The 13,706-nt window shown below is 43.0% G+C and overlaps 1 protein-coding gene and 1 pseudogene across 2 annotated transcripts in view; one reads left to right on the top strand and one right to left on the bottom strand.

The window, feature by feature from the left end:
• MERTK (MER proto-oncogene, tyrosine kinase) overlaps positions 1 to 13,706 on the bottom strand; it is a 133,567-nt gene that overhangs the window by 86,384 nt on the left and 33,477 nt on the right. For both annotated transcript variants that reach the window (XM_031008269.3, XM_055378291.2), the window contains exon 3: positions 250 to 350. In XM_031008269.3, the coding sequence (XP_030864129.1) occupies positions 250 to 350 (101 nt within the window). The remainder of the gene's footprint in view (positions 1 to 249; positions 351 to 13,706) is intronic.
• LOC101123935 (RNA transcription, translation and transport factor protein-like) lies at positions 1,695 to 4,712 on the top strand (annotated as a pseudogene).

Here is a 13,706-nt window from a genome sequence, read left to right as displayed (position 1 = left end):
AATCTCTTTTTATCTCACCTTTAATGCCTAGAATAGAGCTCAAACTTCAGGAATTGAATTCATTTCATTATTACTTATAGACTACAAAGAGGAGTACCTTGTAAAATTTCAGTGCTGATAGATTTGCAAGGTTTGCATACAGAGTTATAAATAGGCAGGCAAAACTCTAGAGTATTATACACAAAACATTTAACACAGGCCCTAAAACAAACAGCTCTCTGTCAATGGGACTCTGGTCTGTGGACTTACCTTGTACTTCGATGTAGATGGGATCAGACACGATCTCTTCATTGTTTACTTTCATCTTACAGATATACGACCCATTGTCTGAACGCTGCACACTGGTTATGCTGCAAAGAAAAACACATGAAGATATTTACAGTGACTACCCTTTGAGTTCCTATTATAGGATGGAAACTTCTTCAACTTCTTTGTCATATGCTGTGATAGTTAATTTTATATGTCAGCTTGGCTAGGCCATTGTACGCAGTTGTTTGGTCAAACCCTAGCCTAGATGTTGCTGTGACTTTTCACATGTCACTAACATTTAAAGCAGCAGCCTTTGAGTAAAGCACATTACTCTTCATGATGGGGGTAGGCCCCATCCAAACGGTTGAAGGCCTTATAAGAAAAAGACAGAGGTCCCCAGGGAAACAGGGGCTTCTGTTTCCAAACTGCCTGAGGACTCAAGACTGCAACATCAAGTCTTTCATGGGTCTCCACCCAACACCCTGCTGATTCCATATTTGTCAGCCCCCACTGTGTGTGAGCTAATTCCTTAAAACAAAGGAATTATTTTAAGGAATAATTCCTTAAAACAGAGGAATTATTTTAAGGAATAATTCCTTAAAACACAGGAATTATTTTAAGGAATTAATAATTTAGGAATTCCTAAATCATTTAGGAATTAATTTAAGGAATTAAGGAAAATTCCTTAAAATAATTCCTCTTTCTCTCTCTTTCTAGATAAAGCTGTAGACACAGATCCTATAGGTTCGGTTTCTTGGAAAAACCCTGACTAATATATGTGCTATCACTTGTCTTGATTTTTTTTTTTTTTTTTTTTTTTTGAGACAGATTCTGTCTCACTCTGTAGCCCAGGCTGGAGTACAATGGCATGATCTCAGCTCACTGCAACATCTGCCTCCTGGGTTCAAGTGATTGTCCTGCCTCAGCCTCCTGAGTAGCTGGGATTACAGGCATGCGCCACCATGCCCGATTAATTTTTGCATTTTTTAGCAGAGACAGGGATTTGCCATGTTGGCCAGGCTGGTCTCGAACTTCTGACCTTAGGGGATCCACCCACCTTGGCCTCCCAAAGTGCTAGGATTATGGGCATGAGCCACCATGCCCGGCCACCTGTCTTGATTTCTATGGTAGACTCTGCACCAGTGGTTCTCTGCATTGGGGTACTGCCCCCTCAAGGCATTTTGGAAATTTGTGGAGTTGTTTTTGGTGGTCACAATGACTAGGGGGGCTCCATGGGTTTTTAGGGGCCAAGGGCAACTGTTCCATATCCCAAATGACCTCCTGAGACTAGACCCTAATTCGATTTAACATACTTGTATGGTTTCAATATTCACCTAATTTACCAGGACTGCAATGACTATAAAAATGGAGAGCTGGTAGCCTTTGTCCTGTTTAGAACTTTCTGGGGCCCTAGCCATCATTTTGTAAGGTCTCTCACTGACAGCATGACTGTATTTGCAGCAGTCACAGGTCAAGTGCTTGAAGGTGCACCTAAGGTGCAAGTCCCTGGGTACTTAATGATCTCTCCTGGGGTGGACATGCCCAGTGTTTACATGTTGAAATGCACATTTTATTTTATTTTATTTTAGATGGGGTCTCGCTCTGTCACCCAAGCTGGAGTGCAGTTGCACCATCATGGCTCACTGCAGCCTTGAACTCCTGGGCTCAAGCCATCTTCCCACCTCAGCCTCCCAAAGTGCTAGGATTACAGCCATGAGCCACCCTTCTCAGCCGGGGAACATTTTTAAATACTTTCAGATGCTCTCCAGAGGATTTCTTTATTGGCTCAAAGACACTGCTCTTTAAACACAGCAAAGAAGACCATGACCAGGGGAACGAAGAAAAAGAAGAAAAACATGGAAGTTCCACCTTCCTTCCTAGAAGCTTGCTTCCCTGTATAACCTATTTATTTCTAAACAAAATAAATCTCATCCCTCAACCTGTGAAGGGCTGAGGCTTAAGGCTTAAAAGAAACCAGGAAGCTGTCAAGGGTAGAGGGGGCTCCATCCTGAACCATGGCCTGATAGGCAGGGGTGGCAGCTGCCAGAGGATAGCACAGCCTGGTTAGCATCTGGAGCAGACATGTGGTGGTGAGTGAGGTCCCCAGGTCTGAATGAGACAGAGTTTCCTTAGGTTGAATTCAGTTTTCTGAACACTAAACATTTTAAATTTACTTCTTCCCAACAATACCATTTTGCAGATCCTCATTGGCCTGTGATAAATAGAGCAGCTAAGACACAGCTCAACAATGGCATCAGTCAGAACTCGGGGGGTCAGAGCTACTCAGGTTAACATTACTTCCTTATTGTTCCCAGGATCCAGGAGTTAACAGTCCCCTGTCATTGCATTTCCTGATGTGTAAATCTGAGTGGCATCCCTTTGACTTGAAATGCTCTGTCTTCCCCTTTCCCCTCGTTCTTTTGTAGGAGCAATATAATTTTGGAATGCACCTGATGAATGAATGGTGGGCATGGGGGAGGTCCCAGGGATCAAGGAAAGGCCAGATCCTTTCATGATTTGGGGCAGTGGCTGGATGTCACAATGCTTAGAGCTTACCAGGAGAAGATGAAAAGAGAATACACAGGACAAATATCTCCAAATAAAGAGCTGGCTGACCCTCTCCTGGTAGCCCCCTGGATATCATGGTGACAGGAAGGGCTGAAGAAAGATGGGAGAATTCTGTGCCTAGAATGATGTCCTGCCCATCGTGGGCAATGACTAGTGGTTGAGCGGTGACCCTGGCTTTCAGCAGTTCCTGAAGATCCTGCACAACAGATGGATCTAATCTTTGGAGTTCAAAGGGAAACCAAGGCTACTGAAGAGGGGGTGCTTCTATATATTTCACAAATCCACTTTAGAAGAGGCATCATTTTCTTGAGGCAAGACCCAGGGGCTCAACAGAGTGAACCATGAGATCGGACAGACTGAGGACACTTGTGCCTTTGAAGACTGGCTCTGCCTCAAGGTCTGGGACCCGGGAGTGGCAGCAGGCTTGCAGCTGGACTCAGGGAGACAGGGACCAGAGACAAAGTGAAGGCCGGGAGGGAGGTGGGGCGCAGCCCCAGGAAGGCAGCCTGAGGGGACTGCACCCAGACCAGAGGTACAAAGCAGAGGTGCAGAGCCCCCAGAAGCCGAGAAACTATGAGGCACAAAGGACCGTTTGGCAGCACACCCTGGACTGTAGAAATCAGATTGCATAAGATGCCCAGGAGAACCTTAAGCCAACCAGCAAGGAGGATACACACCAGAAATAGAAAAGGAGCATGCAGAATGCAAAGAGAACTCAATCAGAATTTTGTCTTTAGTCATTCAAGGCAGGAAGGGCTTAGCAGTTGTCTGATAAAAATAGGCGCCTGCATTAATTAGCAAGGCCCGACCCATGCCACCTATATTACAGCAAAGATTTTCCATAAATCATTATACTTGTCGCTTTCTAGACATCCAAGGGAAAGGCTCCCACTGGGAGGGTGGGGTGTGGGGTGGGGCTGGAGACTGGAGGGGCTGTCCCTGGCTCTCCTCCCTCTGCCCAGAAAAACAGGAGGCTCAGTCTCTGTGGTCGCTCAACCAGAAAGGCTCCGCGCTCAGAACAGCAATCTAGGCATCCCAACCACCATGTAAGAGGAGCTCCAGAGGAAACATGGAGACTGGATGTGGAAGGGGGGAAGTTCAAGAAAGTGCCCCAGCACTGAAGATACGGGTGTTTCCTAACTGGGCCCCCGGCTGGGCAGCACAGTAGGAGAAAAAAGACCCACACTCGACTACCACAACCCCGCCGGTTTCAACTGCAAAGATGAAACAGAATTTAGAAACTTCACTGTTTGGCTTGAAGACCAGAAAATCAGACACTACAAGATTGAAGACAGAGGTAATTTAAGAAACATCCACAGCAGTGACTGGCCTGAGTTCTTTCAAAAGTATCTCAGAGATGTTAACTGTCGTTTAAAGATTCAAGATCGACAAGAAGCTATTGACTGGCTTCTTGGTTTAGCTGTTAGATTTGAATATGGAGATAATGCTGAAAAATACAAGGACTTAGTACCTGATAATACAAAAACTGCTGACAATGCAACTAAAAATGCAGAACCATTGATAAATTTGGACGTAAATAATCCTGATTTTAAGCCTGTGTAATGGCTTTGGCTAACCTGCTTCAGGTTCAATGTCATGATGATTGCCTGGTAATGCTTAAGGCAATTCAAATTTTGGTTCAGGAGCACCTGACACAGGATGCAGTTGCTAAAGCAAATCAAACAAAAGAGGGCTTGCCTGTTGCTTTAGACAAACATATTCTTGGTTTTGACACAGGAGATGCAGTTCTTAATGAAGCTACTCAAATTCTGTGATTGCTGCACACAGAAGAGCTCGGACAGCTACAGACAAAAATTAATGAAGCCATAGCAGCTGTTCAGGCAATTATTGCTGATGCAAGGACAGACCACAGGCTGGGAAAAGTTGGAAGATGAACACTTTAGGACTTCAGCTTTTCACCTGTTTAGTCTATTTAGTACAATTGGGAACCATGTACACTTATGGCATGTTTGGAAATCAATATATCACATTCTCGGGGGAGGAATCCCAGAAAACTGAGTAAGTTCTAGAGGTTTACCACCATTACTTTTTTCTTTAATAAAGTTTAGGAAAGTAGAAAAAAAAAAAGAGTAGAAGCCAAGAAAGAGGACCTGGGCTCTAGGAAACAGGAGCTGGACCACAGGAGGCATAGAGGATCCTCAGAATAATAGTAAAGATAGCTGGACCCCAGACCCGGAGCGAACCTGATTAGACAGAGGCAGAAGGGAAGAAGCCAGGACAGGCATCTCCTAAATAAATAAATAAATATCAGTACTGACAATTTTGTCGTGGTGTGAGGAGATGCATACATTCCTTTAGAGAAGAATGAGTGATTGATACTTAGGAAACTATTAAATTCAAGATAATCAAAAAGCTACTCAAGAATCGCTATGGGGCTGGGTGCAGTGGCTCATGCCTGTAATCCCAGTACTTTGGGAGGCTAAGGTGAGAGAGTCATTTGAGGCCAGGAGTTTGAGATCAGCCTGGGCAACATAACGAGAACCCATCTCTTACCAAAAAAAAAAAAAAAAAAAATTAAAAATTAGCTGGGCATGGTGGCACATGCCTGTAGCCCCAGCTACTTGGGAGGCTAAGATGGGAGGATTGTTTAAGCCCAAGAGTTTGAGGCTGCAGTGGGCTATGATCGCACACTGCACTGCAGCCTGGAAGATAGAGTGAGACCCTGTCTCAAATTAATTAATTAATTAATTAAGTGCTAAGTCCTTAAGTGCTATGGCTTGAATATTCCCTTCAAAACTTGTATTAAAACTTAATCCCCAATGTGGCAGTATGGAGATGTGAGGCCTTTAACAGGTGATTGGGTCATGAGGACTCTGCCCTCATGAATGGATTAATCCATTCATGGATTAACAACGGGATAAAGAATTAATGGGAGTGGAACTGGCAGCTTTATAAGAAGAGGAAGAGAGACCTAAGCTAGCACATGAGCATGCTTAGCCCCCTCGCCATGTGATGCCCTGCGTTGCCTTAGGACCCTGCAGAGTCGCATCAGCAAGAAGACCATTATCAGATGGGGGTCCTTGACCTTGAATGTCCCAGCCTCCTCAACTGTGAGAAATAAATTTCCTTTCTTTATAATTTACTCAGTTTCAAGTATTCTTTTATAAGCAACAGAAAACAGACTAAGACAAGAAGTAAAATATAATTATAGCATATTACATGATTCAGCTGAAAACAGAATTTCCATAGCCACAAAAAAATACCCTGGGTATTGATTTAACCACAGCTATGAGTAGCATTCTATTAAATTAACACACCATGCTGGAGACTAGCACACACATACAGACATACATAGGATTACATAGGGATTGAATATCTCTGGAAAGATACCCAAGAGATGGGTAACCTCCATTCCCCACAGGGAGAGGGCTGGGGGCTGGAGTGGAAAAAAGACTTTTTGAATAGTCAGAATGTTTTACCACTGCTTAAGAAAAATGGTATAAAAATCTCATCAGATTTTGGCCAAATACAAACATCTGAATGAGGGAAGACAAAAGAAATGGCACATACTCAGCCGTGGTGTCTAGACAGGAACCACCTGGGTACAGCTGCATGGCCAGCAGCTGCAGAAACCCATCACCCCAGGGCAGCACAGGCTGGGTTAGCCCAGGCACATCTTATACACACACAGCATGTCTCTAACCCTCAGTCCTTACCACTACCAGTCTAGCCTGCTCAGAAATGACTTGGAAGTAGCAGTTATGCTCTAGAGTCTTTTTAAAAGAAATACAAAAAAAGGACAAATATTGTATGATGCCACCTATATGAGGTAGTTGGGAGTAGTCAAACTCACAGAGAAAGAAAGTAGACTGCGGGAGGCTGAGGCAGAAGGATCATGTGAGCCCAAGAGTTCAAGACCAGCCTGGACAACATGGCAAAAACCCTGTCTCTACAAATACAAAAAAACAAACAACAAACAAACAAAAAACAGCTAGGTACAGTGGCTCATGCCTGTGATCCCAGCTACTGGGGAGGCTGAGGTGGGAGGATTGCTTGAGCCTGGGAGGTCGAGGCTGCAATAAGCCATGATCGCACCACTGCGCTCCAGCCTGAGCAACAGAGTGAAACCCTGTCTCAAGAAAAATAAATAAATAAAATAAAATAAAAATAAAAAATAGAGTAGTGGTTACTCTACTGGAGTTCTGGAGATGGATGTGCAACGTGTGCTGATGGTTGCACAAAAACGTGAATGCCACTGAATTGTATACTCAAAATGGGCTGAAATGGGGGACTTTATGTTATATATATTTTACCATGTCAAAAAAATTAAAAATGAAAAAAAATAATTTTAAGAAATAGGTCCACTGTAAGCGCCCTGTTTTCACCTGCCACCGTTCACATGGTGCCAACAGGGTAAGCCAAGGGCAAGGAAGTTTGAGCTGAAAGGAAGTCTTGTGAACAGGTCGCAAGTCAGAAAGTATCAGGCATCTGTGGTTAATAACAGCTTTTCCAGCAGATGGTTTGGTTAAAGAAATTAGATTTTTATTTTCTAGATTCTGTTCTCATTGCCACCAAGAGCAGCAGAATAAAGAACCGGCAACAGGCATAAGCCCCAGTAAGGCAAGATGGGAGGGGAAAGCCCAGCACAGAGAGCCCATGGGGGCCCCGAAAACACAGCATCCACAGTACCAGGAGCCTGCATGGAGATGCATGGAGATGGGGGCGCCAAAGGAAACAGGATGTCAGGAGATGCAAACTACCCACTTTTGTTTTGTTTTGTTTTGTTTTCGAGGCAGTGTTGTTCCGTTGCCCAGGCCGGAGTGGATCATGGCTCACTGCAGCTTCAAACTCCGAGGCTCAAGCAATCCTCCCACCTCAGCCTCCTGAGTAGCTGGGACCACAAGTGTGCACCACCATGTCTGCCTATTTTTTTTTTTTAATTTTTTGTAGCAATGGGGTCCTATTGTGTTGCTCGGGCTGGTCTCGAACTCCTGGGCTCAAGCAATCCTCCCTCTTTGGCCTCCCAAAGTGCTGGGATTACAGGCATAAGCCACCGTGCCTGGCCCCAACTTAACATTTTTACAAAGAAAATTTAATGAAACAGTAGAATCTTTCCAGCTTTAGCCACTGGGAACTATGCCAGAATTTAAAAAGCAGTGTGAATCCCTAGACTAAACAGAAAACAACAAATACTTTCCCCTCACCACAAGACTCCCACCAGTTTTTGGTTTTGCTTGGGAGCTGGGCTTCCCTGTCGTCTGGTCTGGTGGCTGCCGCCCTTCTGGAGTGTTGCGCCTGACCAGGGCACATTTCCACCCAAGCTAGAGGGCTGTTTACTTGCTATACTAGACATCAGAGCTAATTATAATATATATCCCAAATTACACCCTTCTTTGGAGACTCCAGTGAAAGGTCTTGGCCAAGCAGTGTCCTAGAACCTGGACAAACGGATATGCTAGTTTCGAGCTGATATTGGATACAGGTGAGGCAGGTTAGTGGCTACAGCACCAAGGAGGAGGCCCAGCCCACTGACTCAAATCTCATAAAGGAGGCCAGGTGAATGCTCTCGAGGGACCTCAACCTGTAGCAGACACTGAATGTTTTCTACACCTATTAATCAAAGATGACTCCTGGCTCCATCAACAATAACAGACATACAAGTGAAACAGGAAAAAAAGAGGGAGATTATTAGCATAAAACAAGCATAGCTCAAGAGGGCACCTAGGCTAGGAGCAGAACATCAGTTATTTCTTCCCTTGTATATACCCCAAACTCAGCATTTTAAAAAGAATTTTTCATTTACAAAAATTAAAAAATTTTTAATTTTATAATTTCATTTGCATCCTTCTATATTTGCTTTTATTTCACAACTGCAGATTACAGTGGCATATAGCAGCCTTAAAATATTTTGAAGACTTTTAGTAATATACAGAAATGTTCATAATATAAAGTGAATGAAACAGAATATGTAATCATCTATGCAATAAAATACCTTAAAATATTTTGAAGACTTGCCGGGCGCAGTGGCTCATGCCTATAAACCAGCACTTTGGGAGGCCGAGGCGGGCAGATCATGAGGTCAGGAGATCAAGACCATCCTGGCTAACACCATGAAACTCTGTCTCTACTAAAAATACAAAAAATTAGCTGGGCATGGTGACGGGCGCCTGTACTCCCAGCTACTCAGGAGACTAAGTCAGGAGAATTGCTTAAACCCGGGAGGTGGAGGTTGCAATGAGCTGAGATTACGCCACTGCACTCCAGCCTGGGTGACAGAGCAAGACTCTGTCTCAAAAAACAAAAAAAATTTTTTGAAGACTTTCAATAATATACAGAAATATTCGTAATATAAACTGAATGAAACAGGATATATAATCATCTATGCAATAAAAGATTAATTTCAAGAACATTTAATTTATTTATATATAATTGGAAAATTTTTCTCAGAGTTGCAATTATAAGCAATTGTTTCTTTCTTTGTACTTGTTTGGTATTTTCCAAGTTTTTGACAAAATACATATATTACTATTAAAATAATTTAAACACACACACACACGAGCCAAGACCAAGTAGTTTAAAAATCTTTCAGGGACACTCTTGTGCATGATGCCAAATCTCCCTTAGTCTTTCCAGAGTACGTGGGATTCGTACTTAAATGTCCATGAGCTCCTATTATTTCCATCTTTCTTCCCCAAGTTTCAATTAACTGAGATTTGATTGCAAGATGCGGTTGCTCCTGAGAGGCAGAAGTGTACCTCCCCCAGTCCTGGTGCCAGTTCCTCCTCCTCTAAATTAATACTTCAAGGACAAATCTAAAATCTGAAGGCAACAGTACCTTAGCGCCGCCACACCTGATGTTTGATTTGGCCCTTCCCCTCCATTCTGTTCACAACCATGAGCAGGAGGACATGGACCAGGTCTGCCCAACTTGCCTCAATGTTCAGCCATCCCTCAGTTAACTATGCAGCCAACAAATAATGAATTGCTGGAAAACACCTTCATGTGCAAGGATGGCCATTTTGATAACTAGTGTGTACTTGCCTATGTGTATTGATTTTTACAATATCTCTATTTCTTGGTGTCTAAAATGACATCACCAGTGAATGTTACAGCTTTCCTTAGAGTAAATGACTTTATCACAGTCCTTTCTTCCTTTGGAAGGGAGAGAGCAATATAACAGCAGGGGCCACTATGGGAAAGAGGGTGTAAGAGCAATGGAAGGTGTGAGGAGTAACCAAAGCTCTGGGCCATTAGATACTCTAAACCACATCTTCAACTAGGACAGGTGCTGTTTTAGGAGCAAAGACCAGATGCTTTCCCTTCTCTTCCCCTTAAATGTAAGACCTGAAATCATATAAACTCTATAAGAAAACCTAGACAGTACCATTCAGGACATAGGCATGGGCAAAGACTTTATGATGAAAACACCAAAAGCAATGGCAACAAAAGCCAAAATTGACAAATGGGATCTAATTAAACTAAAGAGCTTCTGCATAGCAAAAGAAACTATCATCAGAGTGAGCAGGCAACCTACAGAATGCGAGAAAATTTCTGCAATCTATCCATCTGACAAAGGGCTAATATCCAGAATCTACAAAGAACTTAAACAAATTTACAAGAAAAAAACAAACGACCCCATCAAAAAGTGGGCAAAGGATATGAACAGACACTTCTCAAAAGAAGACATTTATGCGGCCAACAAACATATGAAAAAAAGCTCATCATTATTGTCATTGGAGAAATGTAAATCAAAACCACAATGAGATACCATCTCACACCAGTTTAAATGGCGATCATTAAAAAGTCAGGAAGCAACAGATGCTGGAGAGGATGTGGAGAAATAGGAACACTTTTACACTGTTGGTGGGAGTGTACATTAGTTTAACCTTTGTGGAAGATAGTGTGGCAATTCCTCAAGGATCTAGAACCAGAAATACCATTTGACCCAGCAATCCCATTACTGGGTATATACCCAAAGGATTAGAAATCATTCTACTATAAAGACATATGCACACATATGTTTATTACAGCATCATTCTCAATAGCAAAGACTTGGAATCAATCCAAATGTCCATCAATGATGGACTGAATTAAGAAAATGTGACACATATATGCCATGGAATACTATGCAGCCATAAAAAAGGATGAGTTCATGTCCTTTGCAGGAACATGGATGACGCTGGAAACCATCATTCTCAGCAAACTAACACAGGAACAGAAAACCAAATATTGCATATTCTCTCACTCATCAGTGGGAATTGAACAATGAGAACACGTGGACACAGGGAAGGGAACTTTCACACGTCAGGGCCTGTTGGGGTGGGGGGGCTGGGGGAGGGATAGCATTAGGAGAAATACCTAATGTAGATGATGGGTTGATGGGTGTAGCAAAGCACCATGGCACGTGTATACCTATGTAACAAACCTGCACATTCTGCACATGTATCCCAGAACTTAAAGTATAATGAAAACAAAGATAAAACACAGGGTCAGTCTCTAGTAACTCACGATTGTGCCATATTTAAAGAATGAGTGCAGATACAAAGTATGGGGTCCTCAATCTAGAGACCTCATCATGTTAAAAATTCACATAAATTCTGCCTATTCTTACGGGAATTTCTATGTGTGATCCTAATACCTTTTAGAAAAAAAAGGTCCCATGACTAAACTGAAAATACCAGGTGTTTCTCTCTAGAGTCCTTTTGACCCCTGCCAATATACATCCATGTTCTCTGCCCCTAGTGATTTTAATTGCACATTCTCTTGAATAAACATAGTCCACATAGATGTCGCTAATGGCAACTCCAGCAAAATTGCAGGCTAATGAATTTCTAACAAAATTACTTATATTGAAAGCCTAAAACTATTTTTTAACTCTTCACTGTTCCTGGGAGCCACAGTAGATTTCCTTAGGGCCCAGGAGATGTGAGAAGAGAGGTCACTGCAGGTGTGCAAATCAGGCTCCCTGTTTAAGTAAGACTAGCTCACTGCCTAGTGACCCTGCTCGTGGGGCTCAGTGTCCTCACCTAAAAAACAATGCACATTTAGCAACTCCAACATCATCCTCTCTTGCCAAGAAATTATATAAATATTTGTCATCTTGATTAAGTAACTATTGACAGAGCAGGAGTATCACCATCTTGGACAAGCACTGTCATTCTAAAGTTCACCTTGATTAAAAACCGCCTAAATCTAAAGGGCATCAGCCTAATGGCTAAGGTCAGCATGACCATAAACCACAAATAACATCTCCAACCAAAAACATTCCAAACCCCTCCCTGACCTGAGACATGCCAGCCCTGAGATAACGTCCCCTTCGGCCAGAGAGATGTCAGCCCCAAGATAACCTCCCGTCTGACCAGAGACATTCCAACCCTGCTATAAACTTCTCCCCAACATACAAACATTCCAAGCTTGGGATAAGCCCCCTACCCTGAAACTAATATATACTCTTAGTCTATAAAAGATAATGCTCCTCATCAAAATTGGCCAGGAGCCCCTCTCAGGTTTATTTCTCTAAAATAAACCCATCTTTAACTGTTAAGCTGCATTTCGTGTTTCTTTCCTCTTTCTTTAACTCTTACAACTATAATTTATTTCACTGAATCACTGTACAACTACTGTGCCCCTGAACATTATCTTAATAAAGTTGAAGAATCATATACAGGCAAATTGTATCATGCTCATCATGGCCGGGCACGGTGGCTCACGCCTATAATCCCAGCACTTTGGGAGGCTGAGGCGGGTGGATCACAAGGTCAGGAGATCGAGACCATCCTGGCTAACACGGTGAAATCCCGTCTCTACTAAAAATACAAAAACTTAGCTGGGCATGGTGGCGGGCGCCTGTAGTCCAGCTACTCGGGAGGCTGAGGCAGGAGAATGGCATGAACCCGGGAGGCAGAGTTTGCAGTGAGCCAAGGTCGCACCACTGCACTCCAGCCTGGGCGACAGAGTGAGACTCCGTCTCAAAAAAGAAATGCTCATCATTTGCAAAAATTCTGATTGCTAAATTTGCTTTCAGGCTTAGTTTGGAGGTCAAATAAGATTTTTCTCCTTTAGAATGAGTTTATATATAATAAGCTGAAAACACACAGTAGAATAAATTCTACTCCAAATTTCTAAAGTTCTCAAAATAATACCCAGGTCATCTTCTGTACTCTAAAGAGATGGGTCCAAAACAAGAAACTGACTAATCAAAATTTTAAAACTCTACAATTTAAGTCCTCTGAACAGCTCACGGCATCTGAGAGCAGAAGTAGAGCTGGCAGTCACTGGTCCAAGTCCATCTCTTCCTTTGGAAAATAGACCAGGGAAGATGAGGCAGCTCACCCACAGTCATACACTGGCCAAGTCCAGAGAGACAGCAAGGTAGGGCTATGCTCCCCTCCTAGGTGACACCCAGTGAGACCAATGTGCCAGCTTGCTGTTCTTGAAATCTTTAAACTACTCCTCATTCACTTCTTTTTTTTTTTTTTCTTTTGAGACGGAGTCTCGCTCTGTTGCCAGGCTGGAGTGCAGTGGTGCAATCTGGGCTTACTGCAACCTCCATCTCCCAGGTTCAAGCAATTCTCCTGCCTCAGTCTCCCGAGTATCTGGGACTATAGGCGTGCACCACCACGTCCAGCTAATTTTCGTATTTTTAGTAGAGACGGGGTTTCACTACGTTGGCCAGGATGGTCTCGATCTCCTGACCTCGTGATCCGCCTGCCTCGGTCATTCGCTTATTATTAAATGATAGTTTTACTTATCTCTTCAAAAGCTATGTCTATGTAATTGTAAGACATCTGCTTTTTATAGTTGATGCAGAAAAAATATAGTCAAATCTCCTAAGCAGTCTTAGCCACTGGCTGAGAACGGCTGCTGAGAGACTCAGCCAGAGTAATGTGGAAGTTGAATTTTTTGCCTGGAGGCTAAGGGATTATCCA

Source organism: Gorilla gorilla, chromosome 12, assembly GCF_029281585.2.
Source record: "Gorilla gorilla gorilla isolate KB3781 chromosome 12, NHGRI_mGorGor1-v2.1_pri, whole genome shotgun sequence".
In the NCBI taxonomy this organism is placed as follows: Eukaryota; Metazoa; Chordata; class Mammalia; order Primates; family Hominidae; genus Gorilla; species Gorilla gorilla.
This window is presented reverse-complemented; position numbering and strand designations above follow the sequence as displayed.